This window comes from Oryctolagus cuniculus, chromosome 18 (genome assembly GCF_964237555.1).
Source record: "Oryctolagus cuniculus chromosome 18, mOryCun1.1, whole genome shotgun sequence".
NCBI lineage: Eukaryota > Metazoa > Chordata > Mammalia > Lagomorpha > Leporidae > Oryctolagus > Oryctolagus cuniculus.
The window spans coordinates 11,587,090-11,612,429 of NC_091449.1; the positions used below are offsets into that span (position 1 = coordinate 11,587,090).

The 25,340-nt window shown below is 69.4% G+C and overlaps 4 protein-coding genes across 13 annotated transcripts in view; 2 read left to right on the forward strand and 2 right to left on the reverse strand.

The window, feature by feature from the left end:
• Positions 1–4,142: 4,142 nt before the first annotated feature.
• Positions 4,143–6,125, reverse strand: BLOC1S3 (biogenesis of lysosomal organelles complex 1 subunit 3). The gene is made up of 2 exons (XM_017339749.3): positions 5,922–6,125; positions 4,143–5,661 (listed from the first exon to the last, which is right to left on the reverse strand). Exon 2 carries the CDS (start codon positions 5,650–5,652, stop codon positions 5,050–5,052), a length of 603 nt encoding a protein of 200 aa, XP_017195238.2. The 5' UTR covers positions 5,653–5,661; positions 5,922–6,125; the 3' UTR covers positions 4,143–5,049.
• A 331-nt stretch (positions 6,126–6,456) lies between these two features.
• TRAPPC6A (trafficking protein particle complex subunit 6A) lies at positions 6,457–12,372 on the forward strand. Its single transcript, XM_051828469.2, has 6 exons — positions 6,457–6,608; positions 10,605–10,672; positions 10,754–10,871; positions 11,229–11,312; positions 11,393–11,486; positions 12,055–12,372. The coding sequence occupies exons 1-6, from the start codon at positions 6,519–6,521 to the stop codon at positions 12,084–12,086; spliced, it is 486 nt and encodes a 161-aa protein (XP_051684429.1). The 5' UTR covers positions 6,457–6,518; the 3' UTR covers positions 12,087–12,372.
• Positions 11,493–20,021, forward strand: NKPD1 (NTPase KAP family P-loop domain containing 1). Of its 10 annotated transcripts, XM_070062116.1 has the most exons (6): positions 11,493–12,054; positions 12,718–12,822; positions 14,463–14,584; positions 15,236–15,667; positions 17,014–17,145; positions 18,111–20,021. In XM_070062116.1, the coding sequence occupies exons 3-6, from the start codon at positions 14,488–14,490 to the stop codon at positions 19,877–19,879; spliced, it is 2,430 nt and encodes an 809-aa protein (XP_069918217.1). In that variant the 5' UTR covers positions 11,493–12,054; positions 12,718–12,822; positions 14,463–14,487; the 3' UTR covers positions 19,880–20,021. The 10 variants fall into 10 exon arrangements, with proteins under 10 accessions (XP_069918217.1, XP_051684421.2, XP_051684425.2 ...); XM_051828461.2 differs by lacking the exon at positions 12,718–12,822; XM_051828458.2 differs by lacking the exon at positions 11,493–12,054 and having other exon boundaries at positions 12,512–12,822.
• Positions 20,022–21,098: 1,077 nt separating this feature from the next.
• Positions 21,099–25,340, reverse strand: part of PPP1R37 (protein phosphatase 1 regulatory subunit 37) — a 38,792-nt gene continuing 34,550 nt past the window's right edge. The window contains exons 10-13 of the mRNA XM_051828466.2: positions 25,143–25,309; positions 24,353–25,061; positions 24,059–24,149; positions 21,099–23,405 (exon numbers count right to left, since the gene is read on the reverse strand). Coding sequence (XP_051684426.1) covers positions 24,067–24,149; positions 24,353–25,061; positions 25,143–25,309 — 959 coding nt within the window. The 3' untranslated portion in view covers positions 21,099–23,405; positions 24,059–24,066. The remainder of the gene's footprint in view (positions 23,406–24,058; positions 24,150–24,352; positions 25,062–25,142; positions 25,310–25,340) is intronic.

Below are 25,340 nucleotides of genomic sequence, written 5' to 3' on the forward strand. Positions count from 1 at the left end.
TTGAAATGCATGCGTAGCGTTTTCATAATATGAGTTTTCCATGAACTTTTGGAAGACCCCCTCGTACGCAGTTATTTCAAAATACTTTGTAGCAAAAACCCCCACCTTTCCGTCTCCCATGAACTTGACGAAGTCGCCCGGCTGTGCCTAAAATATTGCATGGTGCCTGACCCACCATGGAAACGCCACGGCACTGGCCATCTTCAGGCTGAGGACTGCACACGGCCGTTGGTGGCAGTTCCACGTGTAAGGGGCAAAACTGGCAGGCGCCTGGGTACCTAGGCTGCGGTGCGTCCAGTGGGCGCTCACTCTGTGTGGAAACGAAATGTGCTGCCGGGGCCAGCATTGTGGCACAGCAGGTAAAGCCTTTTTTTAAAAAAAAAAAAATTTATTTGGGACAGAAGGAAAGACAGAAAGATAAATCTTTCTTCCACTGGTTCAATCCCTAAATGGCCGCAATGGCTGGGGCTGGGCCAGGTTGAAGCCAGGAGCCGGGAGTTTCATCGGGGTCTCCCATGTGGGTGCCTGGACCCAAGTACGTGGGCCGTCTTCCACTGCTTTCCCAGGCCACAGCAGAGAGCTGGATGGGCAGTGGAGCCGCCTGAGGGGGGCGCTGTGGAGCAGCGGCCGACTGCATGCATGCCAGGTGCCCGCGCTGGGGAGAGCCAGGTAGGCTGCACAGGGGAGGTTCCAGGCAGGGGCAGGTTTGTCAAAGCCACAGGACGCACCGTGCCGACGGGTGGCCCCGGCGTGCATGAGGACGCTGGGTGCTGCTGGGTCCTCGCAGGCTTGCGGACTGGAACGCACGGGGCACCTGGCGGGCTGCCCTTAGCAGGAGAGGTTGCACGTGTGTAGGGAGTTCCCTGTGTTTCCTGATAAACTTTGCTGTGAACTTCAAACTGCCCTAAATTTAGATTTTAAGGCTCAGGGTTTTGTTGTTGTTTAAGATTTAAGATTTTGAGCCACCACCTGCAGCACTGGCATCCCATTTGAGTCCTGGCTGCTCCACTTCCAATCCAGCTCCCCCCTGAGGGACCTGGGACAGCAGCAGCAGCAGATGGCCCACGTGCTTGGGACCCTGCACCCATGAGGGAGACCTGGACGGAGTTCCAGGCTCCTGGCTTCCGTCTGGCCCAATTCTGGCCACTGAGGCCATTTGGGGGGAGTAAACCAGTGCATGCAAGCTCTCTCTCTCTGCCTGTCACTTTTCAATCAAATAAATCTTTTAAAACACACCTCCCACAAGGCACCAAACGCAGAGGAAGGGAGAGTGCAGTGGAGACGCCCGGCGGACACCGCCCTCACCGAGCCGTGAACATGAACTTCGCCGGGGCTGGGGTTCGTCCGTGGGCAGCCCTGCCTCAGACGTCCGATCTGAGCCTTCGGAGGAAACATCAAACTCCGTAAAATGACCAGCCTGTCCGCTTCAAAAGGGCCTGGGCCATAAAACCAGAACAGAACAGCAGGGACTGAGTCAAAGCAAAGCGATGCTCGCTGGGTGTCTGAGCGGCAGTGGAGACGCCGGTGTAGACGCCCGCATCCCACATCAGAGCGGGGCTCCCAACTCAGCAATGCGCACCCTGGGAGGAGGCGGTGGCGGTGAGGCCCCTGCACCCGCGTGGGAGACCCACATGCAGTTCTGGGCGCCCGGCTTCAGCCTGGCCCAGCCCCTGCTGAGTGTGGGAGTTTGGGACATGGATCAGTGGATGGGAAATCTTGTGTCTCTCACATGTACAAATACAATTTTAAAAGAACACCATGCGTGCATGACGCGTGGAGGGGACAGCATGGGAAACTGCAGGGGTCTGAAGTTTGCAGAGCAGTAGTGAGTTCGACTCCCGACTCGTGGTTTCATGGAGTTTGGCAGGAAAATGTCTTTGTGTGATGTGAACTGTGTCCACCCAAAGTTCCTAGGTTGAAGCCCTAACCCCCGACATTTCAGAATGTGACTGTAGTTGGAGAAGGAGGCTTTGAATCCTATTCATTTATCCCAAAGGCAGAGACACAGAGACAGAGTGAGATCTTCCATCTGCTGGTTCACCCCCCAAAGCCTGCAACAGCTGGGGCTGGGCCAGGAGCTTCATCCGGGTCTCCCACGTGGGTGCAGGGGCCCAAACACGTGGGCCATCTTCCACTGCTCTCCCAGGCTCATGAGCAGGGAGCTGGGTCAGAAGTGGAGCAGCCGGGACTGGAACCAGCGAACATGCGCAGTACCGGCGTCGCAGGCGGCAGCTTAACCTCGGGCACACACCGGCCCCGGTTCTCCACTGGATAACCTCTCAGCTTCCTACAGAGGCTCCTTGCCCCCCAATCTGCCAGATGCAGTCAGGGTCACCGGGTTCTGAGCCTTTGGGGTCCCGGGGGGCGGGCTGGGGTGCATTTTCTCTTTGCCTGTAGCTCACGTGGGAGCCGGCGCTCCCACAAGCTCTCCAGCTCCCAAGGATGGGTTCTCAGTGCCTCCACTCCTGTGTCCCACCCCCGAACTCACATGCTGCCATGGCTGCAGCGTGGGGCTCGTCCCCACGTCCAGGGACTTCAGGAGGGAGCGGTGCCAACAGCGTGCACGCAACCTATTGGTTTTCGCTGGCGTCTGCTGTTTGCCGGCTGGAGCGAGACCCAAGGGTGCCCAGGCCTCCCGTGGACAGCGACCTCTTCCTGTCTGCCGCTCTTTGCATCCTGACGATACTCCCACCCGCTCATGCCTTCTTTTATGTATCTGATAGCGGTGGTGTGTGTGTGTGGGGTCCGGGTCCATCCGGGTCTCCCACGTGGGCGGCCGGGGCCCAGGACTTGAGCTGTCACCTGCTGCCTCCCAGTGCAGTAGCAGGGAGCTGCACAGGAACTGGCGCTCTGATATGGGATGTGGGTGTCCCCTGTGGTGGCTTTACCCGCTGCACCCCAACACTTGCCCCAATGATGTCTTCTTACAGACCCACTGTCAGGGGCCGGTGTTGTGGCGCAGCGGGTAAAGCTGCTGCCTGGGACGCTAGCAGCCCATATGGGCGCTGGTTCAAGTCCCGGCTGCTCCACTTCCAGTCCTGCTCCCTACCAGTGTGCCTGAGAAGGCAGAGGCAGGCGGCCCATGTGCTTGGGCCCCGGCATCCCCGTGGGAGGCCCAGAAGACGCTCCTGGCTTCCGTCTGGCCCGCCTCTGGCCATTGTGGCCATCTGGGGAGGGAACCAGCAGATGGAAGCTCTGTGTGTCTCCCTCTCTGTTAACTCTTTCAAATAAACCTTTAAAAAAAAAAAAAAAAGACAAAGCCACCATTGCAGGTGAGAGATGCTGGGACTCCCGGCGTGTGAACCCTGGACCCCGTGCCTCCGCGGCTTGTCGGCCCCCACCCTCACGGCACTGGCTCACGCCTCCGTCCCCCCACGGCCCGACCCGGGCGCGGGGACCGGCAGCCCACACTCGCCCGCCATCTCTTCCCCGTGGGTGCTTGCCGGCTCCCACCGGGAACTTGAGCTACGGAGCTGCCACGCGCGGTTCCCGCTCCCGCCGACCTCGCTCCCGCCGACCTCGCTCCCAGCTCCTCTCTGCCTGGGGCTTCCGAGCCCCACGCGGGCAGAGCCAGGCCTGCTGTTCCGAGGCTCCGGGGAAACGGCCCAGAGGCCCCCGACACCATGTAGCTCTTCAGGGAGTGAGGGCCACGCGAGGGCCCATTTCCTTCCCGCCAGCCTGGCCACCGCGAACCCCCGCATCTCTGTGCTGGCCGACACCGTTGTCAGGCAGCTGCGGGCTGAGGCCGCGCCCGCTCCCGAGCTTGGCTGGACGCTGGCGGGGACGCAGTCCGTCTTTGAACCGGCGCTGCCCAGGGCGGCAGAAGCACCAGGCTTCATCAGAGGCACACAGGACGCAGCTCTGCTGGCTACTCAGGGAAGACCTAGAGCCTCCGCCTGGCCCCTGGGGCCCCCGCTCCCCCACTGCTCTCCCCACTCCCCCTCCGGCTACTTCCCCAGGACCTCTGCACACACTGCTTCCTGCCTGAAACTCGTGTCGCCCCCATCTCACCTGTGCGTTCCGACGTCTCTGGACGGCCCAGGGAAGCCCCGGACACCCCCTCCCCACGCTAAGTTCCCTTCACCAGGCGCCTGCACGTCTTCGTGGCTCTAACCACAGCGCCAGAAGCAGCACACCTAAGCTCCGGCACCAGCAAGGTTCAGGTTTATTCACATCTGCCCCCTCCCCCCCGCTGGGCCGTGAGGGCGGCAGGGCTGGGGGCTCCCCCCACCTAGTGCCCATCTCCAAACGCAAGTGAATGAACGGAAAACAACCCGTGCACAACAGCAGAGCCCTGCCCGCCCAGCTGCAGCCCACTGCTGAGAAGGCAGGCCCGGGGGTCTCGGGACGCCGCATCACCAGCCCACGACACCCCCCCCCCTTCTCCCTAGATCTCGGGCTCCAGACTTGGAGGGTGCCCAGGACCCAGGGGAGGGAGCGGGTGAGAAGCGGCAGCAGCAGCCCCTGGCAGAATCAGACCCGGCACCTCTGAGGTCTGGGAACCAGTGAGCACCAGGCCCGCGGTTATCTCCAAAGCGGTGCCACCTCCCACCCAGAGCACCGGGCTGCACCGGCCCCAAGCACTAGGTCTGGAGTGGGGAGGCTTCATTGGGGGCCCGAGGAGGGAAGGCGTGGGGGGTGCCCGGGGGGGGGGGGTGTCGGTAGGATGGGAAACCCCAGAGGAAGCAAAACCCACCCTCAGGTACAGCGTCAGGCTGAGGGGGTGGGGCTAAACCCAAGGGGGAGGAGCCACGAGGTGGCCAAGCAAGACCAGCGCCTGGAGATGGAAGCCCCACCAAGCCTAGGGGGTGAAATTCAGGAGTTGGGGCTGGCCCCCTAGGTGCAGCTGAGAAGGGGGGGTCACCCCGGCCAGGCCCCAGGCCCCCGGCGGGAAGGACATAAGCCCGGCCAGAACCCAACACACGGCTCTTCCCCAGCGGGCGGGTCAGCCACGAGGGCAACAGGAAGGCGGGGGTGGAGGCGACAGGGGACAGGCGGGGGAAGGCCCACCCCCAGGTGGCAGAGTCCGGTGGGGGAGAAGGGCCGTGGCTAGGCCCGCGGCCCCGGATTTTGCTCGGGCTCAGCCCCCGGGACGCCGCGGATGTCCGGCAGCAGGCAGCAGCTGGCCACGATGTCCAGGCGCTCGGCCAGCGCGCACAGGTCCCCTCGCGCCAGGCGCACGCTGTGGGCCGCCGCCAGCCCCGCCGCCTGCGCGGCCGCCAGCCTGCTGGCCAGCGCGGCCACATCGCGGCCCGCGCGGCGGTACACGCCGCTCACGGCGGCCGCCACGTCGTGGTCCAGCCGGGCCTGGCTCTCCGCCAGCCGGAGCTGCAGCAGCGAGCGCGCCGGGGCGGCCGCCGGGGCCTCCTCCGCGCCCCACGCCTCGCCCGCCGCTCCGCGCTGCACCACGAGCGGAGGCAGGTCCCGGGGCGCGGCCGTGGGCTCCGGCTCCGGCTCCGAGTCGGTCTCCGCGGCCTCGCCCGCCACCCGCAGCCCCGTGGGGCGGCCGCGCGTCGGGCCCGCGGGCCCCAGGTACAGCTCCTCCTCCTCGGACGAGGACGCCGAGAGCTCCGAGTCCGTCTCGGCCGCCTCCCCCGGCACCACAGTCTGCGGCCTCCGCGGCTGCCTCCGCCGACGACCCTGCGACGCCATGCCGCGGAGCTGGGGGACAAGAGCAACCGAGGCGCGGCGTGAGGCGCGGGTCCGGGCCCCCCGCCCCGCGCCCACTCCAGCCCCCTGCGTGCTGACGCGGACCCCGGCCCTCAGCGTGCAGCGGGGGGAACCGAGACCCGGCCCCAGGGAGCCGTTTGCGCCCGAGCGGAGGCCACACCCAGACCCGGAAGCTCAGGCCTCAGCCCGGCGGGACCCTAGGGAGGCTGCGTTCGCGGTGGCCAGGGGCAGCGCGTCGCCGGAGGACCTACCAGACCCCCGGAGCTCCGAGGCCGCGGAATCCGCTCCCTGGCCGAAGCGCGGCGGCCCCGCCCCGGCAGGGAAAGGGCTGCGGGCTCAGCCAATAGGACGCGGGTTGGGCGGGCCTTGGCAGCCAAGTCACGTGGTGCTGCCCGGCTACAAACCAGGAAGCAAGTTGTCCGCGACGAGCTTTGAAGCCTGGAGTGCGCGAGAGTCACGTGATCAGAGGTTCGCCCAATAGGTAAGCGCCTGCGCTGGCGCTTCCGGGTTGTGCAGCAAGCAGTCTGTAGCGGGCAAATAGGAGTTTAAAAAAAAAGCGTGTCACGTGTAAATACTGATTCTGCCAATGGGAATGCTCGAGGACCCGGAAGTAGGGAACAAACTGAGGTAAGGGCGGAAGACGTTGTCGCGTGTGGCCAATGAACGGAGTCGGCCCTCCCCGCCGTCGCCCAGGCTCACGCTGTGCGCGCGTGAGCCCGGGGCGGGAAGGCGGGGCTAGTCCAAAAGGCCAATGGAAGCGGAGGTAGGCGGGGTCGCGCCGAGGCGGGAGGCGGGGCCTGCCCAGCCTGGCCAATGGGAGTAGGAAGCGCTGGGCGGGCGTTTGGCGCATGGCGGATTCCGTGCTGTTCGAGTTTCTGCACACGGAGATGGTGGCGGAGCTGTGGGATCACGACCCCGACTCCGACCCCACCCCGGGGGTGAGCGCCGGGAGCTGGGGGGAGGGGGCGCGGCCGCCGCCGGGGTCCGAGCGCCGGCCCTGCTCTGGCTTCCGGGTGTGCGAGGCGGGACTCGGCGGCTTGCGGCCGGAGTGGAGGGCGTGGAGGCCGTGGGCAGTGACCACCACCGCTCGTGCTGGGCGTGGGACCGTGACGTAACCCCTCTGCCTCGGTCTCCCCCTTTGTCACCCGGACCTCACAGCCATACCTGAGCGCCTGCTGGACGCTCAGACAAGCATCCTGTCCTGTGTGGACTCAGGACACACTCGCGACCAGCTGGCCAGAGGGGTCGGGGAGGGGGATGCAGAAAGCCTTTGCCATTTGCCAGGAGGAAAGGGGTCCCATGGATGAGGGGAGAGAACCTTCTAGAAGGGAGGAAAGTGGGCTCAGCGCGCGGAGGTGGTCCTTGGGAGGAATAAGCGAGTCAGAAGTGGTCATTGCTGCAGCACCCAGTCCACAGCCCTCCACACTCGGGCGCCCTGCCCCCCCCCCCCGGGGTCCTCACCGGGAGCAAGACAGACCTGCAGGGTGCCAGGCCCCGGGGAGCCCGCGGTGACCCGCTCGGAACTCCAGTCCCTCCTGGTGGGCTCAGGAGTGTGTGCATGGCCCCGGGCTTGGGGAGGGCGACGTGTGCCTCTGCTCCCCGTCCTTAATAGCTTCCGAACACCTGCCTCCCCCTCACCTCCCGTTTGCCCCCAGGCCTTCTTGGCTCCAAGTCCCTTCCCCACCGTGGAGTCTGGGTCCCCCCACCCCATCCACCCTCACAGCCGTCATCACACTCCGTACGGATCTGAACTGTGCCCGTGTGCAGCCCTTTGATGGACGCCTGTCTCCCGGGCCGGCCTGTGCCCCACGGGGGCCAGCACCAGGCCTGGCACACAGTGTGGCCTCGCTAGGGACTTGCTGAAGCCGTGCAGGTGCTGGGGCCGCACACTGCTCGTTCCGCAGCTGGGCGTGACGCTCAGATCAAGGGGCCCCGGCTTTGATGGGCAGAGCTCCTCCCTCCTCCCCCTCGGGTCGCAGGGTCAGGGACGGGGCCGGGCCTCCGTGAACTCTGGCTGCATTTGCCGGCTGGGCCCCCACGCTGTCTGGAAAGATTTGATGGCTTCCTGTGGTCCAGCGGGTGGGTTACTCAGCCTGGCTCACCGCAGGGCTGCAGGAGGCCGTGCCCGGGGGGATTCTGATGCTGGACCCATACCCGGTCTAATGGACGTGGCTTGAGCGGCGGCGAGATCCCAGTGCCGTTTTCAGCACTCCCCCTACTCTCAGGGCCTGGCTGGGCCCCCCGGCTGCTCCGTGCTTGGTCTCTCCTGTTCCGGCCCCACTTCCTCTCTCCACCCTTTCTCCTTGGTCCAGCGTGTGCTCCTCTGAGCCAAGTGCAGGCCTGGCTTGTGGATACGGCACTGGTTTGGGTTGTAAAAGCAGACTGGCTCACTGCCCAGGTGCCTGCAAGGACTGGGTCAGAGCCAGGAGCCAGGGACTCGGGGCAGGTCTCCCATCGGTGAAGGAACCCACTTACGGGGCCATCGTGGCTGCCTCCTGGCGAGGCAGGCTGGGAACACAGTTGGCCAGGGTGAGCGAATCCAGCGCTGTCCCCTAACCAGACACAGCCCATTCCCGTCGATCAAGCCTCTGGACCCCAGCCCCCTCCTGACTCTGACAGATCCACAAAACCGGCTTGTACCGGCTCTAGTGGCCACAGCCAGCGACCAGCCCCGGGAGGAGACTGGAGAGGGAAATGACACAGCAGGTGTACTGGAGCTGTTGTCTCCCTGCCCCTGCCCCTGCCCTGGACAGAGGCCCACCCTGACCCCCCACCCCCACCCCAGCAAAACCCCAGACACCAGAATCTCCCTCAGCCCCTGGCGCTGTGTCCTGCCCGCCCCCCATCTCACACCGCCATCCCAGCTGCCCAGCGGCAGGTGCAGCGCGCGCCAGACCCAGAGCGGGGGCGGCCCTGCCTTGCCCCTCTGTCTGAACCCCAGTTCCCAGAGCTCTGCGGGGCCGGGGTGGGGCCCGCTCCCCACTTCCCTTCCCTCCCTCCCACCCCGGTCTTTGCAGCCCAGGTGCCGAGCTGCAGCCGGTGCCAGGCACACCAGTGCAGTGAGCAGGGACAGTGAGGCAGCCGGGGCACAGGGCGCACACCCGGGAAGCGGTGCAGCCAGGACTCAAAGCCGGCACCGTCACGTTCCCAGAGGAAAAGCCCTCCCGGCCTCCTGTCAGGCCCTGCTCAGCCCCTGGGCGCCACCCGGCCTGGAGGGGCTGCCCAGCCTGCTCCCCACCCGGGGAGGGGGACACGCTGCACTGCCAGTTCTCGTGTGCTGCCCATGAGCAAGCAGCCCGGCAGGGCACCACGTGGCCAGCACCCAGCACACGTGGCAATGGCCTGAGGACTGGCTGCCCCTGGTGAACTCCCGAGTCAGGCCTAAGCTGCGTCGTAGGCCGGCCCCTGCCTTCACCACACCCTCGGCCGGGAACCCCCTCCCTGCCCTGCCCTGTCCTTTGGACCCCGGGCTCCCAGCCCCGCCAGGCTGTGGGTGGGCACCGTCTGGGCGCGGCAGTCGAGCTCCAGGGCCACCTGGGAAACAGCTGTGGGCCGCATGAAGGGGTCCTCGGGAGCCGGACAGAGTGGCAGGGTCGGTGCGCACCGACGCCGCCTGTGGGGGCAATCCTGGAGGCCGCTCAGGAGTGGCGGCTGCCGCGGGGCACATGACGGAGCCCTTCCTTTGTGGGTCTCCCACCGGCAGGGGCCTCCCCCCCACCATGAGCCAGGGGCCACCAAGGACCAGGGCGGGGCCAGCTCCAAGCCCGCCTGGCACTTGGCTTAATTCACCAACCCCTCCGCTCCTCATCGGGACCCCAGGAGAGAAACTGAGGCACAGCAGCCACTGCTCCCCGGGGGCTCTGTGTGCGGCTGTGAGGGGGACGCCTGTGCAGGGACCTCCCTGCGCGTCATTTGTCACCAGAGCCTTCCCTGAGCCCTGCTGTGCGGAGGCAGTCGGCGAGCAGTGACGTCCCATAGGAGGCTGCGGCCACCCCAGTCCCGCACCGAGCCCTGACAGCCGTGCTGTGGCCACGTGTGGCTCCCCGACAGCCCCGGGACTGTGGGGGCCTCTGGCAGGTTCTCTGAGCCCACCCGTGGGGTTGCTCAGCTCAAACAAGAGGGTCCATGGTGTGCCTGGCGCTCGGCCCTGGCTCCACCCAGGGGCCTGCGCCTGGCGCCTGGCACCTGTCCCGGAAGCAGCTTCGTGGGCCAGGCCCGGGGCCCCAGCCTCACAGAGCCGGGTCCCTGAGTGGGCAGGGCTGGGCTCCACAACCCACGTCCCTGAGTGGGGAGGGGCTGAGTGCAAAGCGGGAAGCCTGGGCCGCTGGGCCCCCACAGGAGCAGACCAGGGCATCCTGTCGGGGCGGGGTCTCCACGGAGACCTCCCATCACTGCTGGGATGGCAGCTGCTGGAGCAGCCGGGTCCTGGGGACAGGGCCGGCAGGAGCTGGGGCCAGAGCCGCCTCCTCCAGGGCTCTGTGCCTTCTCCGCTGTCCCCTACCCCTTGCACCCCGGTTCCTCTGAGAATGTGGTTCCCACGCCCCGGGCTGCCCTGCACCCCTCCTGCCTCCAGGTCACCAGCTAGAGAGACCCCGCGCAGCTGTGTGCCTGGGCCCTGCCTCCTCCCGCCTTCCCCACACCGCTCGGCCACGGCTGCTCCCCACCAGTGACGCCCCCCTCCCCTGAGACCCCCAGCGGCCCAGCCCGGCCAGTGCCGTCCCCGCGTGAGCCCACCTCAGAGGAGGGCGTGTGGACTCAGGTGGCCATGGTACCTGACAGCTGTTACCAGGGAAGCCGCCCCTCCCCCAGTCCCTGGGGAGCCCACCAGTTCTGCAGGGGTGGGAGGGGGCGTGGCACTGACTCAGGCCCCACCGGCGTCCCCTCCCCTGGATGGCACCCTGGGGGCCCTGAGCTTCTCTCCCCTGCCCCTCTAGGGACAGAAGCCGAGCCTGTCCGTGCTGGAGGGCATGGGCTTCCGCGTGGGCCAGGCCCTGGGCGAGAGGTGAGAGCCGGGGACTCCTGGGCGTGCGGGGGCCGGGGAAGGTTGCGGCGCCCCCCACCCTGAGCCCCTGCCCCGACCCAGGCTGCCCCAGGACGCGCTGGCGCTCAGGGAGGAGCTGGATGCGCTCAAGTTCCTGTGCAAAGACCTGTGGGTGGCCGTGTTCCAGAAGCAGGTGGACGGGCTGCGCACCAATCACCAGGTGGGCACCGCGGCCCGGGACGGCGGGCTCCAGGAGTCCCCGCCGTGGCCACACAGGGATGCCCGGGGCCCCAGGACTATTCTCAGCCTCTCAGGAGGAGCCCCGAGCCGGGCCGGGCCTCTCCCACGGGCAGCAGCAGCCTGGGCGGGACGCTGCCTGTCCCCAGCTGCCCCAGGCTCCCGGAATCCCAGCCGCGTGGCCTCTCCCAGAGACCCTGGGGGCCACCAAGCCCCGTGCCGTCCACAGCTCCGAGGCTGGACCTGTGTGACCCTGGGTTCAGGGGAAGGGTCCTTGGGACCTCAGCCCCCGGGGCGCTGATGCCTGGCTGCCCTGCCACGGCCTCTCCTCTGTCCCCAGGGGACCTACGTGCTGCAGGACAACAGCTTTCCCCTCCTGCTGCCCATGGCCTCCGGCCTGCAGTATCAGGAGGAAGCAGCCAAGGTATGGGGGGAGGGGCCCTGGGGTGGGGGGCCCGGAACCCAGGCCCCCTTTCCCACAGTGGTCTGTGTCCCCTGCCCCAGTTCCTGGCCTTCCCCTGTGGCCTCCTGCGTGGCAGCCTGCACACCCTGGGCTTCAGGAGCTTGGTCACCGCCTCCGTGGCAGCCCTGCCCGCCTGTGAGTCGGGGGAGGGGTCCCCCTCGCCCCTGCAGCTGGCGAGCCCAGCCCCATGTCCCACAGGTGGGACTCGAGGCCCCGGGAGCTTTCGTCACCCAGCGGGAGAGAACTGCCCAGGCATCCCAGGGGCCCCAGCTGGACACGGTGCGGGGCCTCCAGGGGGCTCCCGGGGCAGCCGGGCCCGGGAAACGCGGGCTGCCTGCGGGGTGCCGGGCTGCAGGCCTCCTCCCCACCGCACCTGCCCTTCCCTCTTCCGGTTCCGCTGGCCACTCCCTGGGGCCAGGAGGGCAGGTCCTGAGCGCCACATGCCAGGGAAGGCCGGCGGCCTGGGCCCCTCCCCACGGCCTACATGCCTGGCCTCCATCCCTCTCATCACCCACACAGCCAGCCCTGGGGTGCAGGCCAGCCGGAGGGAGCGTCACCCCCTCTGACCCACTGATCAAACCGGGGCCGGGCCCAGGCCACCCAGGCCGTGGTCCAGGGCAGAGATGAGCATCTCCGGGCTGCTCGGGTGCCCGCTGCCGCCCCCCACGGCCCAGCCTCACACTAACTAGTCCTTTTCTTCCAGGTAAGTTCCAGGTGATGATCCAGAAACCCTGAGGGGCCCGGCCCCGGGCTGTGGGCCAGTGCCGTGGTGCTGAGGCGGGGGCCCCGGGCTGCGGGCCAGTGCCGTGGCGCTGATGCGGGGGCCCCGGGCTGCGGGCCAGTGCCGTGGCGCTGATGCGGGGGTCCCAGGCGCTCAGGAAGTGGGCATCAGAGGGAGGTGGGGGGTCCGTGAGGCAGGGTGGTCGCAGCCACCGTCGGTCATGCGGGGGGGGGGCAGGGCTGGTGGCCGGGTTGGGCGTCTCCCTCTGTGCCAGACTCAATAAAGGTTCTGTGTGTGGCATCCAGCTCGCGGTGGGAGTGGGGGCAAGCGGGGAGCCGTGCTGGCCCAGTGGTGCCCGGGGCCCCCCACCCTCCTCAGCCCTTGGCCTCGGTCCCCCCCCCCCCGCCGTGCGCCTGGCACAGGAGGGGGCCCTGACAGCCTCTCAGGCAACACTGCCCTGCCAGCAAGTCTGGGGCTGCCCTGGGCTTAGTGGGGGGCGGGGCGGGGGGAGCAGGGCCCGGGGCTCCCTGGCAGCAGGCTGGGGGCGGGCCTGGGGCTGGTTGGGTCCTGAGGATGGACGGTGGGGGGGTGGAGCCAGATGCCCCAAACCCAACCCACCCCCAACACGCTGTCGCACTTCTTGAGCCTGGCAACCCCGAGTCTCACCCGGGACAAGAGTCCAGCTGTCTGTCCCCGGGCGGCTCCGGCCTCCGCCCCGCCTTCCCCGCTCTGCCTCAGTGCCCGATGCAGGTAAGAGCCCCAGCCTCAGAGCCGCAACCCGAGGCTGGGGCAAAGCCCCCTGCTCGGAACACTGCCCCGCTAGACCCCATCCCGCTCCCGTCCGGCCCCCCTCAGCTGAGTGCACGTGCCTACCCCTGCCCAGCCCACTCCCCAAACTCCGGCTCCTGGTCAGTACCCGGCAGCCTCCCCGGGACGTGGGTGGGGTGGGTGGGGGTGCCCCCTGGACCCCAGATGTCTCCCAGGGAACGGCGCGTGCCGAGCTGGGGGCAGGGGACCCACAGACACACCTCATGCCCTGCACTGGACACGCGCCACAGCCCGGGTGCTGGGAGTGGGGGGAGGGCAGAGCCTTCCCCAAAGGACTGTACAGAGCCGTTCTGGGTGGGGTCCTTCCGGTCCTGTGACCCTGGCCCCCAGTGTGGCTCCCCTCTGGCCCCATCAGACCACCCCATCTCTCAGCACGCAGGGAGATGGGCCCCCGGAGAGCAGAGGGGCTTCTACGGTATCGTCAGGTCCCTCTTGTCCAGCCCTGCCCTGGCCCTCACCTGTCCAAAGATGTCCCCAAGGAGACATCCACAGGGTACCTGCCCAGGAGGCGGAGCCTGGGGAGCCCCTCCACCACCTGCGAGTGGGGGCGGGGCTTCCCGCCAGCCTGCCTGGGGAGCCCCTCCACCGCGGGCTGGGGCTGCCACCCCGCGAGGATTTGGAGCAGTGCCTGTAATTGGGTCAGTCCGTGCCCAGCACGTGTCAGCCGAGGGCCAGGCCCTGAGCCGGGGGGGACGCCCACCTGATTCGCCCTGCCAGCAGAGGCTGCCCCGGCCCCGGCCCACTCAGCAATGAGGAAGCCGAGGCCAGAGGGGTGAGGTCACCTCCAAGGTCGCACAGCTCGGCGGTGCAGGAACTGCCCGCCCTCGCCCCGCGGCAGGGGCGCCCAGGACCCCCGGGAGACCCGAGCGGCGGGGCGGCGCGGCGGGCCCTCTCCCGGGCCCTCGCCCCCGGATCCTCGACAGCAGCGCGCGCCGGGCCGGCTGCCCGGGGGGCGGGGGGTGGGCGCGAGGGCGGGGCCAAGGCGGGAGAACCGGTCGGGCGGGCAGCGCGGCGCGGGCGTCCCGTGGGACAGGGCGCTGGGGCCGCGAGGCCGCCGCCAGGTACGTTCTGGGGACCCCGGGCTGGGAGAGGGGGCGGGCAGGGCCCCCCCGCCGGGCCGCCCGTCCTCACCGCGGCAGTGGCATCTTCCCCGCAGGTCTGGTTCCTTCGGAAGCCAGCCTCCGGGAGGAGGGGGGGGGCGCTGATTTCATTGGTCCCTGGGTACCCCCTCCATCCCACCCCCACCTCCCAGGTACACCTGGCTCTGGGCTGTGTCACCCCCTCCTCAGCTCCCCCGCCCCCCACTCCCAGCAGCACCCGCCTGTTTCCCTGCCCACCCGCCCACCCAGCACTCACTCCCTGTTGTCCCAGCCCCAGGAGCTCCTGGACACCCAAACCCATGGCCCCCAGTGAGCCCCCGGCCGCTCAGCAGCACCCCCCCGCCGCCATCCCTCCCCATCGCGGCCTCTCACTTTGAGGAGCACCTCCGTCCCCCCAGATGACCCGGGGAACCCACCTCGGTCAAGGGGGTGCCCTGAGCTCTGGTCCCCCTCCCGCGCCAGGAGCAGGCCCCCGGCCCCACCTGCCATGCACAGCAACTGTAGCGTCCACTTCGTCAAGGGCGCCGGGACCGGAGCCACCGCCGAGCGCTACTTCTTGGATCCCGAGCTAGGGCGCCAGAGAGGTAAAGGGGGGCTGGGGGGGCAGTGCCAAGCAGCTGGCAGACACAGTCCCGACGGCCCTGGGGAGAGCCTGGGGCAGCCCCATGGGGGCTCCTGCAGAGTAGGGTCCTGGCCAGAGGGGGTGGGAGGGTCCTGACCACAGCATAGGAAGAGTTCCCCTCCCCATCTCCAGGCCTGGAGCCCCCTCCAGGGTGGGGAGCAGCCTGACGGGAGAGGGCGCCCCCTCCCACTGTGCCTGAGTCAGGCTGGGGGGGTCGGCCCCCACGCTAGCTGCAGGTGCACTACAGTGGGGGAGGGGCCCTCACCTCACCTCACAGCCAGTTCAATGAGGGCTGGCGTGGGTCCCCAGCTACCGGGGTCCACACCTTCCTGCCGGGCTGTCTCTCCCCGGTTCCTGCTGTCCCCTCTCTGTGCCACTACCCATGGTTCCCTGTTCCCCTACTGAGTGGGGACCCTCAGGGGCCCAAGGAACTGGGGGCGGCAGGGACGCCCACTTTCCCGCAATGCAGGAGCCTTGGGCCTGGCCCTCCTCTCTCTGGCCCCACCCCCGCCGTCTCTCTGATTTCCCAGAATGCTCCAGGGAAGACCCCTCTGGTCGGTGTCGCTGCCCCCAGGGGACCCAGGCCCAGTCACCGCCACTTCCTTCCTTCCAGGATGCTGCCACCAGCGGCGCCAGGACCCAGCGGCCTCCCGAGCCCGTGGGCCCTGTCGGCCACCCCCCCAGCCACACTGGCGGCTGGCCTGCCAAAGCCCCCAGAGCGGCGGCAGCGGTGGCCGGCGCCGGGGCCCCCAGTCCCCCGTCCTGCAGCAGCGGCGGCAGCCCCAGCCTCCACCTCCCAGCCCCTCGCGCCCACGGCACTGCCCGGTTCACAGGGCCCAGAAGGGGCCACCTGCGACCACCGCTGCCCCCGTGGGACCAGCCACCGCCCCCCAGCAGCCCCCCGCACCCACCGCGGCCCCCGCCATGGCCAGCAGCGGCCCAGCCCTCCCCTCGGCAGCCGGGGTCCTCCTGGAGCCCAGCGAGCCCACGGACGCCCGGCCGCTGCCCGCCCCGGCAGCCTGCGGCTCCTTCACCTACAGCTCCGGTGCTCACCCAGGCTCCCCCCCGCCTCTGCCGGCGCTGCAGCCGCCGCGCTCGCTGCCCAGGCCTCGTGCTCCCTGGCCGGCGCTCTCCGGCCCCCTGTCCGGGAGGGATGCACATCCCTGCAGCCCTGGGCCTGGGGGCTGCCTCTGCCTCACCCGCTGGGGTCCAGGGCTGCCCGGTGCCGCTGCCCCAGGCTGGGTGGCCCTCGGCCGCTGCTGGCCCGGCAGCCGTGGAGGACGTGGGGCGGGGGCCAGGCCAGGCGTGCAGCTGCAGCAGTGGTTTTCCGACTGGGTACCGAGCGCCTGCCCCGGGGCCAGGCTCTGCTCTGGGGGCGCAGCGGGGAGCGGGGCAGACAGGGCGCAGGTGCAGGGAAGAAGGGGCTCAGTGACAGGAGCCCAGTGGGGGAGGCGGAGGGGGGGGGCGAGGCGAGGGCCGCAGATCCCATCACGGGGGTGCAGGCGCAAGGCTCCCAGGAGTTTGTCCCGGGGACGGATCGGAGGCGTGGGCCACAGGTGGGCCGTGCGGTGGCCACGGTGGGGACACACAGCACGGTCCAGGCCTGGTCTGACTGTGGAACAAAGCTGGACAGGGACTTGGTCACTGGATCCTTGGAGCCAGGGTGCCCAATTCACAGCCAGGGCAACAGAGCCCCGCCCCACCCCCAGCCATCAGACTAGGAGCCGCCCTGGCCGCCGCCTCAGCTGCCTTGTCCCGAGTCCTCGCCTGCCCGCCTGGCCCTGCCCCCAGTCCCGGCTGCTTTCCTGCCCCCTCCCCCGGGTCTCTGGATGTGGGTGCTAGCCACCACTGAGTCCTCTCTCTGGCTCCTCAAGCCCGGGTCCGAGAAGTGGCGCTTGGTGGTGGGGGCAGGGCTGCCCTGGCGTGCTTGTGCATGGCTCCCCGGGGACCCTCAGGGCGGAACCCGGGTCCTCAGTGGCCATTGAGACGCAGGCATCGACTGAGGGAGGGCCCGGCCGGCTCCCAGAGGAGACTGAGCCGCTCGGGGGGCAGCAGAGCAAGGTGGTGGGGCCAGGACCGGAACGCGGGGAGGGGGCAGGGACTTGGGGCCGTGGAGGGGGAGAGAGGAGAGAGCCCAGCGGAGCTTTCCTGGGCGAGGGAAGGCCAGGACCACCTCCCAGACTCAGCCTGCCGGCTCCAGGGGCGGGTCCTCCCGTGGGGCCCCAAGGGACGCACGCGTGGCCTTGGAGATGGAAGCTGCCTGCGGCCGCTGCCCCCTCTGTGGCCTGCGCCGCCCGTGGGCGCAAGCGAGGCAGGGATGCTGGTGCTGGCGGGCGGGCGGGCAGGGGGGCGGTGCCCAGCCAGCCCGCTGACTCGGTTTCCCTGCCCCAGACATCCTGACGGAAGATGACGTCTACTGCAGCTGCCTGGCCAAGACGCTGTGCCACGTGCCCGTGCCCGTGACCGTGGGCTTCTACGCGCCCTTCGGCTGCCGCCTGCACATGATGCTGGACAAGATCACCAGTGAGGCTCTGCGTGGGGGGTGGGGGATGAGAGGCGGAGCCCCGGTCCCTCCCCAGCCACACCCCCTGCCCAGGTCCTCCCTGGTCTCACCCCCTCCTCACCCTCCCGCTGAGTCCACCCCAAAGAATCTTACAGAAGACCACAGCTGGTCCTGCCCCTCCCCTGCACCCTGACACCGCAAGGCAGCGGACATGCCCACCGCAGACAGGGGCCCATGCCTGGCCAGGCCCCGCAGGCGGCGGCTTTGACCTGGTTCAAGCTGCGCGGGGCTCAGTGCTCAGCGGGGCTGGGCGTGACCCCTCCCTTGGGTCCCCAGGCCTGGTGCAGGCTGTTACCTTGGCGAGCCGCTCGCTCTCCGGCCTGGGTTCTGGCCCTGTGTTGTCAGAGGAACCAGCAAGGGCCCTGGGAGGAGACAGGTCTGGGGGCCGAGCCTGGGGACGCGCCCTGCTCCCATTCCCTGCCCCAGGGCGGCTCCAGATCCGCACTGCAGGCCTCCTCCACCCCTGCACGGAGCCCAGGGGACCCGGCCCTGCTGGGGCACTGTCCATCCTGGTCCTGCACGCGCTGGCGTCCCAGACTAGGCAGAGCAGCCGGCCCCCGGCTCAGCCTGGCACCCGGGAGGGCTCCCTGGAGGAGGAGCTGGGTCTCCGCGGCCTTGTATTTCACACCCTCAGCATCTCTCCTTCACTGCCCCAGAGTCCCTCCGGACCTCAGACCCGCCTCTAGCCCCTTGCCCGGCTCTGGCTCTCGTCCTTCCACCAGGGCCCACCCCGGACCGCTTCCGGCTAAAAGCCAGCCCCAGCTCCTCCAGGCCGCACCCTATGCACCTGCGCCCTGCTAATTTTTAGGGCTCACCGGAAGTCCCGGCCCGCTGCTCACCGCCCCCCCCCCCGCGCGCCGCAGAGCGCCCCGCCACTCAGGCCACGCCCACTCAGGCCCCGCCCCCACTCTCCCCCTCCCCGCAGTGCTGATGCAGCAGGAGGCGGCGCAGCGTGAGGCCGAGGAGCTGCAGCGCGTGCGGTGGCGGCCGCGGGCCGTGGGCGGCTGGGGCTTCCCGCGGCTGCTGTGGTACCTGGTGTTCCTGCAGCCCGTGATCACCGAGCTGCACCTGCGGCGCAAGAACGTGCAGTTCCTCTTCATCCGCTTCAGCGCCTGGCAGTACGCGGGCACCGACAAGCTCTGGGCCGGCCTGGTGACCACGCTGTGCGAGGGCATCCGGCGCCACTACGGCGCGCTGCCCTTCAGCCTGTACTCGGTGCTGGGCAACAAGCCGGCCACGACGCCGGGCCTCTGCCAGCGCGAGTGGCACTGCCGGCGCCGCGTGTGCCTGGCGCTGCTGGCGCTGCTGGCCGCGCTCGGCCTGGGCGTGGGGCTGCTCTACCTGTCGCTGGGCGGCCAGGGCGCGGCGGGCGGCAGCGTGCTCAAGGTGTTCGGCGGCGCGGCCACCACGCTGTCGGGCTCGGGGCTGCTCATGGCCGTGTACTCGGTGGGCAAGCACCTGTTCGTAAGCCAGCGCAAGAAGATCGAGCGGCTGGTGTCTCGCGAGAAGTTCGGCAGCCAGCTGGGCTTCATGTGCGAGGTGAAGAAGGAGGTGGAGCTGCTCACCGACTTCCTGTGCTTCCTGGAGATCTACCAGCGGCGCCGCCTGCGCGTGGTGCTCGAAGTCACCGGGCTGGACACGTGCTACCCGGAGCGCGTGGTGGGCGTGCTCAATGCCATCAACACGCTGCTGTCGGACAGCCACGCGCCCTTCATCTTCATCCTGGTCGTGGACCCCAGCATCCTGGCCGCGTGCCTCGAGAGCGCGGGCAACATGAAGGGCACGGCCGACAACGGCTACCTCTTCCTCAACCGCACCGTCACGCTGCCCTTCTCGGTGCCCATCATGGGCCGCCGCACCAAGCTGCAGTTCCTGCACGACGCGGTGCAGAGCCGCGACGACCTGCTCTACCGCGAGATCACGCGCAAGCTGCGGCGCCCGGGCGGCGGCGGCGGGGGCGGCGGGGGCGAGGGCGCGCAGCTGCTGGCCGTGGAGACGCAGGCCGGGGCGGAGCGCACGCAGGGCCGCATCGACGCCGAGGCGGCGCGCCGCATCCAGGAGGCGCTCTTCTGCCTGCACGACGAGCGGGACTGCCTGTACGAGTACGTGCCGGACAACGTGGTGTCCATGCGGCGCATCGTCAACACCGTGCCCATCACCGTGCGCCTGCTGCAGCAGCAGCAGCAGGCCGCGCCCGGCGGCCCCACGCCGCGCCAGGCCGTCGCCTGGGTCGTGCTGGCCAACCAGTGGCCCTGCCGCCTCAGCTGGGTGCTGCAGTGCCTGGAGGACCGGCAGCAGGCGGGCGGCGCGCCCGAGGGCCGCGCGCGCCTCTGGGACGTGTTCCGCGACAACAGCCGCGAGCTGCACACCATGACCAAGGCGCTGCAGAACGTGCTGGACCTGGACGGCGACCCCGAGCTCTTCGAGCGCTTCCTGGGCGCCGACTTCCCCTTCACCGTGGCCGAGGCGCAGTGCCTGCTGCGCTGCACGGTCAACCTGGACCACTCCATCCGCCGCCGCATGGGCCAAATCCGGGCCGTCAGTGCGCTCAAGCCGGCCAGCCCGCCCAAGTCCCCGGCGCGCGAGCCTCCCCACCGGACCCACAGCGCGGCGGCGGCCGCGGGAAGCCCCAACGAAGCCCACCGCGCCCGGGACGGGGCGCCCGGGGGCAAGCCGAGGCCGGCGGTGGCCTGAGCGCCCTTGGCTCCGGGGAGAAATCCGGCCCAGGCGGGCGGGGAAGGGGGTGCTCGCCGGCGGCAGGGCCTCCTGGGGACGCCGGCTGTTGGGGACTCGGGGCCCAGTGGCCGGGGGAGGCCCAGGGTGGCCGCATCCTCCAGGTGCGTCTCTGAGCCAGAGCAGCCTCAGGCAGGGGCCTGCAGGCGCTGGGCGTGTTCCCCGGGCACATGAGCCGGTTCCGAAGAGCCAGTTAGGACGGCAGGGTTCAAGTGCAATAAACGAGGGTGTGGAAAGGGCCTGGTCGCTCGTTGCATCCTGGACTCCCTGGCTGGGAGAGCTGGGGACCAGGCCTGCCTCGTTCTGCCAAGGCCACTTCCGCGTCAGGGCGCCAGGCCTCTCCGGGCCGTGCCCTGGCAGCCAAGCACGTTGCGGGGGCGGTGGGGAGGAAAAGCAGAGGAAGGGCGGGCGGGCCGCGTGACTCAGGCATTCGGGAGCACCTAGGCCTCAGGGGTCCCCGTCCTGTCCCCACCCCCGAGCCTGCCCCTGCGAGGGCAGGGTAGGAACTGGCATTTCCAAGGGTGGCGGCCCCGGTGACCTCACACCCTCTCCACCCTCAGCATAATGGGTTCAAGAGGCCTGGCTGGGCTGGCTGGCCTTGCCTCCTCCTAAGTAACTGTTCGGGGGGCTGCCTTCCCCGCCACTGCAGGCCCACCCAAAGGCCTCGCTGGGTGCCCACACTGAAGCCGCACTTTCAGCTCTGATGCGGGCGGGGAGGCCACAGCGCGGGAGCTGAGCGCGGGGAGCTGAGGCAGGGGCATCGCTCCTCTGGGCAACCCGATTCCTCAATGGCCAAACGCTCAGCCTGCCTGGCCCAGTGGGGTAGGGACAACACTGGGCATGCCCAGGGGCCGTCTCTGAGGGACTTGAGGGCCCAGGGAGGCGCCCAGCCTCAGGCCTGGATGCGGAGGGCTGACCCTGGCCTCACGCAGGCGTCTGACTGCACCAGCCACAGCGGCCGCTGCACAAGTGGACCCAGGCCAGCGTCCTCTTGCAGTGGATTTCTGTCCTGGCTGGGCTAGGCTGGTGATGTTCCCCAACGGTAGGAGACAGCCTGCCAAGGACGAAGTCCCAGGGCCTCGTGACACCACCGGGCCTGCGTCTGCGTCACTAGGACCCACAGCCCCCTTCCCTTCCACCTGTGAGCCAGTCTGAGTTGGAAAACAAAAAACCACAAAACTTTTTAAAAGATTGATTTATTTATGTGAGCAGCCGAGTTAAAAAGGGAGAGGTCTTCCATCCACTGATTCACTCCGCAGATGGCCGCAACGGCCGGAGCTGCGCCGATCCGAAGCCAGGAGCTTCTTCCGGGTCTCCCACGCGGGTGCAGGGGCCCAAGGACTTGGGCCATCTTCTACTGCCTTCCCAGGCCACAGCAGAGAGCTGGATCGGAAGACGAGCAGCTGGGACTCGAACTGGGGCCCACATGGGCTGCTGGTGCTGTAGGCCGATGCTTAACCACTACGCCACAGCGCCAGCCCGAGCTGAACTCCTTACCACCTTGAGTCCAGGCTGGAAGCGACTGACCTGTGGATTGGCTGGGGCTGAGCAGGACCGGGCACCCCCAGGCCCAGCAGGGGGCAGACTCGAGCCTCGTGCCTGCCCAGGACACAGCTCTGGAGCGGGCTGCACACACACGACTGGGCCGCTGGGCGTGGCCGGGCTCCCACCCCCCAGGGCCCTGGGTCCCTTCTACAGCAGCAGCTGCTGGGAGCTCGCGTGAGGGAGGCCGAGCGGCTAACGGAGGGCGCGCGACGGCTCCCGTCTCCGCCCGAGATGGGCTGTTTGCTTTCTCCCCTCCCCCATCTGTCGGCTGGCTCTAGGGAGTGACAGAGCCACGAGAGCCTGGAAGGGTCCCGCAGCACCTGTTCCTTGTGCCGGCACACAGCCAAGCAGTCACGTGGAGTCCTGTGTTCAGCCAGGGCTGCGGGGCCCAAACCTGGTGACACCCTAGTGGCTGAGGGCGAAAGGTCCCCTCAGCACCCGGACCCCAACACCTGGGACTGCCAAAGCCTGGGGGGCTCCGAGGGAGAGCCCACCGTGGCCCACTCCGCAGGCCGCCCTTCCTCGCCCCCCCCCCCCCAGCTCCCAGGGTGTGGGTGGCAGTCCAGGGCCCTCCACGCCCACTGCATCCCGTCTTCCCACGGGGCTCTGCCGGGCTGCCTCCACCCCACTTTAGAGGACACCCATCACTCTAGCCCGCAGCCCACAAGGCTGCCATTTTAGCCTGGTCGTCTCCCTGAAGACCCTGGTCCCCTGTGTGGGGGGAATGTGATCCAGCCCCCAGAGGCACACACAAAGGTGAACAGGCCGAGCCCTGCACCCCCGGTGCAGGGGTGTAGGCAGAGGGCCAAGGGCGTGGGTGCACCCCAGGGGCTCCGCCACAGGCCGCAGCTACAGCTGGCCCAGGGCCTGCCGGGATCCTGGGGGCTGGGCGCAGACGGGATGTTCACACCACCTCCCAGCCAGCTACAGCCGGCATCAGAGAACGCTCAGGGCTGGGGACGGGTGCCACAGGGCAGCGGAGTGGCCGTGGCGTGAGCCCTGCACCCAGACGGAGTCTCCACTGTGGCCCCGGGTCTGTGGGGAGCCGGCTGTACTGGGGCTGGCATTGCTACAGCCTTCCCGGCACTTCTCAGCGCTCCCGCTGCGCGCCAGCCACACTGGGCAGCAGGGAGCGGGAGCCGTGCGGGCCCCGCGCCCGTTCCCATCCGAACGTCGGGGGCTGGTGGGGACGAGGCGCGTCTGCCGGCACCGAGGCACAGGACACCCGGGGCTGAGGGCACAGCCGGCACCCCGAGAGCCGGGGAAGAGAAGCGGCTCCGGCCCACCCGGCCTCTGGGGACCACGGGGCGCACGGGGCGCCCGGGGCGGCGGCAGCACAGCAGGCGAGGTGAGCCCAGCCCCAGTTTATTAGAAAAGGTGTGGACAGAGCTGCGCGGCCAGGGCAGCCCCCCCAGCCCCGCCCACCCGCCGCCTGTAGTGCTTCCGGGGCACCCTCACGCCCGGGCAGCAGGGTCCCGGGTGCGCGCTGCTCCGCCCCCGCTCCCTGATAGATTTATTGCACTTAAGAAAGAAAGCTCTGGTCCTCCACTCCCAGCCCCCCGCCCCCCGCCCCGCCTGGGGCTGATGTAGGAACCTCAGTGCCCCCACGCCACGCCTCCTGCCTGGTGCTGCGCCCGCTCACGGGGACCACCCACCACCACGGGCAGGCCCCTCCGCCACAGGGCCCGGCCCGGCGGCCCGACGGCCTCGCAGGCGCCGCCTCCCGTCCTCCTCCTCCCGGCCACCCCCAGCCGTGTCCAGTCTCAGAGTGAGGGGCACATAAATACAAGTGAAGTCAGGGCGGGGCCTCCCGTGGCTCCTGCGCCGGTAGTGTCGTGGGCTCCCGCCCCTGGCGTCCTGGGCCCCGGAACGCGGCGAGGACGGTGAGCAGATTCTCACGGCTCTGGCCTCAGCTCCTCCCAGACCGAGCGGAAGAAAGGAACTTGGGGAGAAGCCAGGCCGCGGTGAGCGCAGAGCCCGCCCAGCCGCCCGCCCCGGCCCCGCCCCGGCCCGCCGCCTCACCTAAAGTGTCACAGTGTCTCCTGCCCCGCCCCCGCCCCGCCCCTCACCTAAAGTGTGTCTCCTGCCCCGGCCCGCTTTTGGCCCCGCCCCGCCCCCGCCCCTCACCTAAAGTGTCACAGTGTCTCCTGCCCCGGCCCCCTCTGGCCCCGCCCCCGCCCCGCCCCTCACCTAAAGTGTCACAGTGTCTCCTGCCCCGGCCCGGCCCCGGCCCCTCACCTGAAGTGTCTCCCGCCCCGGCCCCGCCCCGGCCCGCTCTGGCCCCGCCCCCTCACCTAAAGTGTCAGTCTCCTGCCCACGCCCCGCCCCTCCCTGGCCCCGCCCCCGCCTCCACGTAAAGTGTCTCCTGCCCCGGCCCGCTCTGGCCCCGCCCCCTCACCTAAAGTGTCAGTGTCTCCTGCCCCGGCCCCGCCCCACTCTGGCCCCGCCCCGCCCCTCACCTAAAGTGTCACAGTGTCTCCCGCCCCGGCCCCGGCCCTCCCTGGCCCCGCCCCCGCCCCGCCCCTCACCTAAAGTGTCAGTGTCTCCTGCCCCGGCCCCGCCCCTCCCTGGCCCCGCCCCCGCCCCGCCCCTCACCTAAAGTGTCACAGTGTCTCCTGCCCCGGCTCCTGACTGGCCTCCAGAAGCAGCTGTTCCAGCTCCTTCTCGCTCTCGGGGCAGCTCAGCTCTGCGGGCGAGGCCGGGCAGGGGGCTCCGGTCAGGCGGCAGCGGGCCAGCCGCAGGCCCGCCTGTCCCCACCAGAGACTGGGCAGCAGGTGCACAGCCCCCACCCCGGGGAGGGCGGCGGGCAGGCAGCAGGCCCCAAGCCCCACCTTCCCTGCCCCTTCAAGGGGCCTCTAAGCGACAGGCCGTGCTGGCACCGGGCCTCACCGTGGTCCAGGCTGCGGCTGCCCGCCTTGGCCTCGGGCCCCGGGGGCGGCTCTGGGGGCAGTGCGAGGGCAAACTCGGGCTTCAGGCCGTTGGGCAGCGGCGGCCCTGGCTGAGGCGTCTCCGGCTGCGGCTGCGGCTCAGGCGATCCTGGGTCCTGGCGGCCGTCGCCCTCAGCTGGCGGCAGCACAGGGGAGGAGGGGGAGGAGGGTGGGGAGGAGGGTGGGGAGAGGTGGGCGGGCGGCACAGGGGGCTCGGCCCTCTCGGGAGGACTCTCCACCCGGGTCACCACGAACACCTTGTGGCCCCGGCCCGGGCTGGACACGGAGATGCGCTGCTCAGAGGGGGAGGAGGGGCTCCCTGGGGGGCTCCTGTCCCCAGGGCCCAGGGAGTCTGTGGGGGGCACCAGGGCAGGGCAGGGGGTCGAGGGACTCTGGTCTCCGCCGGCCTCGTCCCTCTCCCCGTCTTCCTCCTCGTCTTCCCCCTCAGAGTCTGAATCCGAGTCCGAGTCCGGGCCGGGCCCGGGGCCCGGGGCCCCGTTCTGCGCCGCGGCGGGCGGCGGCGGCTCGGTGACGGTGATCTCGGGCATGGAGGCCGACAGCTGCGGCCGCTGCTCCTTCTCCTCGCGCTCCCGCGCCAGCACGAAGTTGCGCTTGCAGCCGTTCTGGATCTCGGCCAGCAGCGCCTTCTGGGTCTCGATGAAGCTCTTGACCTGCGGCAGAGTGGCCTGGCTAGGGCTCCGGGCCCCGCCGCCCGCCCGCACGCCCCGCGGCCCCCGAGGAGCCCCGCTCACCGCCTCCTTCTTGGGCTCACGGTCCAGGTCCAGGCGCAGCAGGGAGTGGTTCACCTTGAGGGCCAAGGACAGCGCCATGAGCCCGCCCGTCTTGATCTCGTTCTCCCGGAGGTCCAGTCTCAGGAGGCGGGGGCTCTCGGCGATGAACTCCGCCACCGCCACCGCGCCTGCGAGGGGGACCGCAGGGGCTGGCCACGG

What these genes read in the sequence shown, in the direction of transcription:
- BLOC1S3 (XM_017339749.3), bottom strand. Translation starts at nt 5,652, where the DNA reads ATGGCGTCGCAGGGTCGTCGGCGGAGGCAGCCGCGGAGGCCGCAGACT.
- TRAPPC6A (XM_051828469.2), top strand. Translation starts at nt 6,519, where the DNA reads ATGGCGGATTCCGTGCTGTTCGAGTTTCTGCACACGGAGATGGTGGCG. An exon ending in ATCAGGAGGAAGCAGCCAAG is followed by an intron (nt 11,313 to 11,392) that starts GTATGGGGGGAG and finishes CCCCTGCCCCAG; the next exon opens with TTCCTGGCCTTCCCCTGTGG. An exon ending in CGTGGCAGCCCTGCCCGCCT is followed by an intron (nt 11,487 to 12,054) that starts GTGAGTCGGGGG and finishes CTTTTCTTCCAG; the next exon opens with GTAAGTTCCAGGTGATGATC.
- NKPD1 (XM_051828458.2), top strand. Translation starts at nt 12,671, where the DNA reads ATGCCCCAAACCCAACCCACCCCCAACACGCTGTCGCACTTCTTGAGC. An exon ending in TGCCTCAGTGCCCGATGCAG is followed by an intron (nt 12,823 to 14,462) that starts GTAAGAGCCCCA and finishes CTCCCGCGCCAG; the next exon opens with GAGCAGGCCCCCGGCCCCAC. An exon ending in CTCCTTCACCTACAGCTCCG is followed by an intron (nt 15,668 to 17,013) that starts GTGCTCACCCAG and finishes TCCCTGCCCCAG; the next exon opens with ACATCCTGACGGAAGATGAC.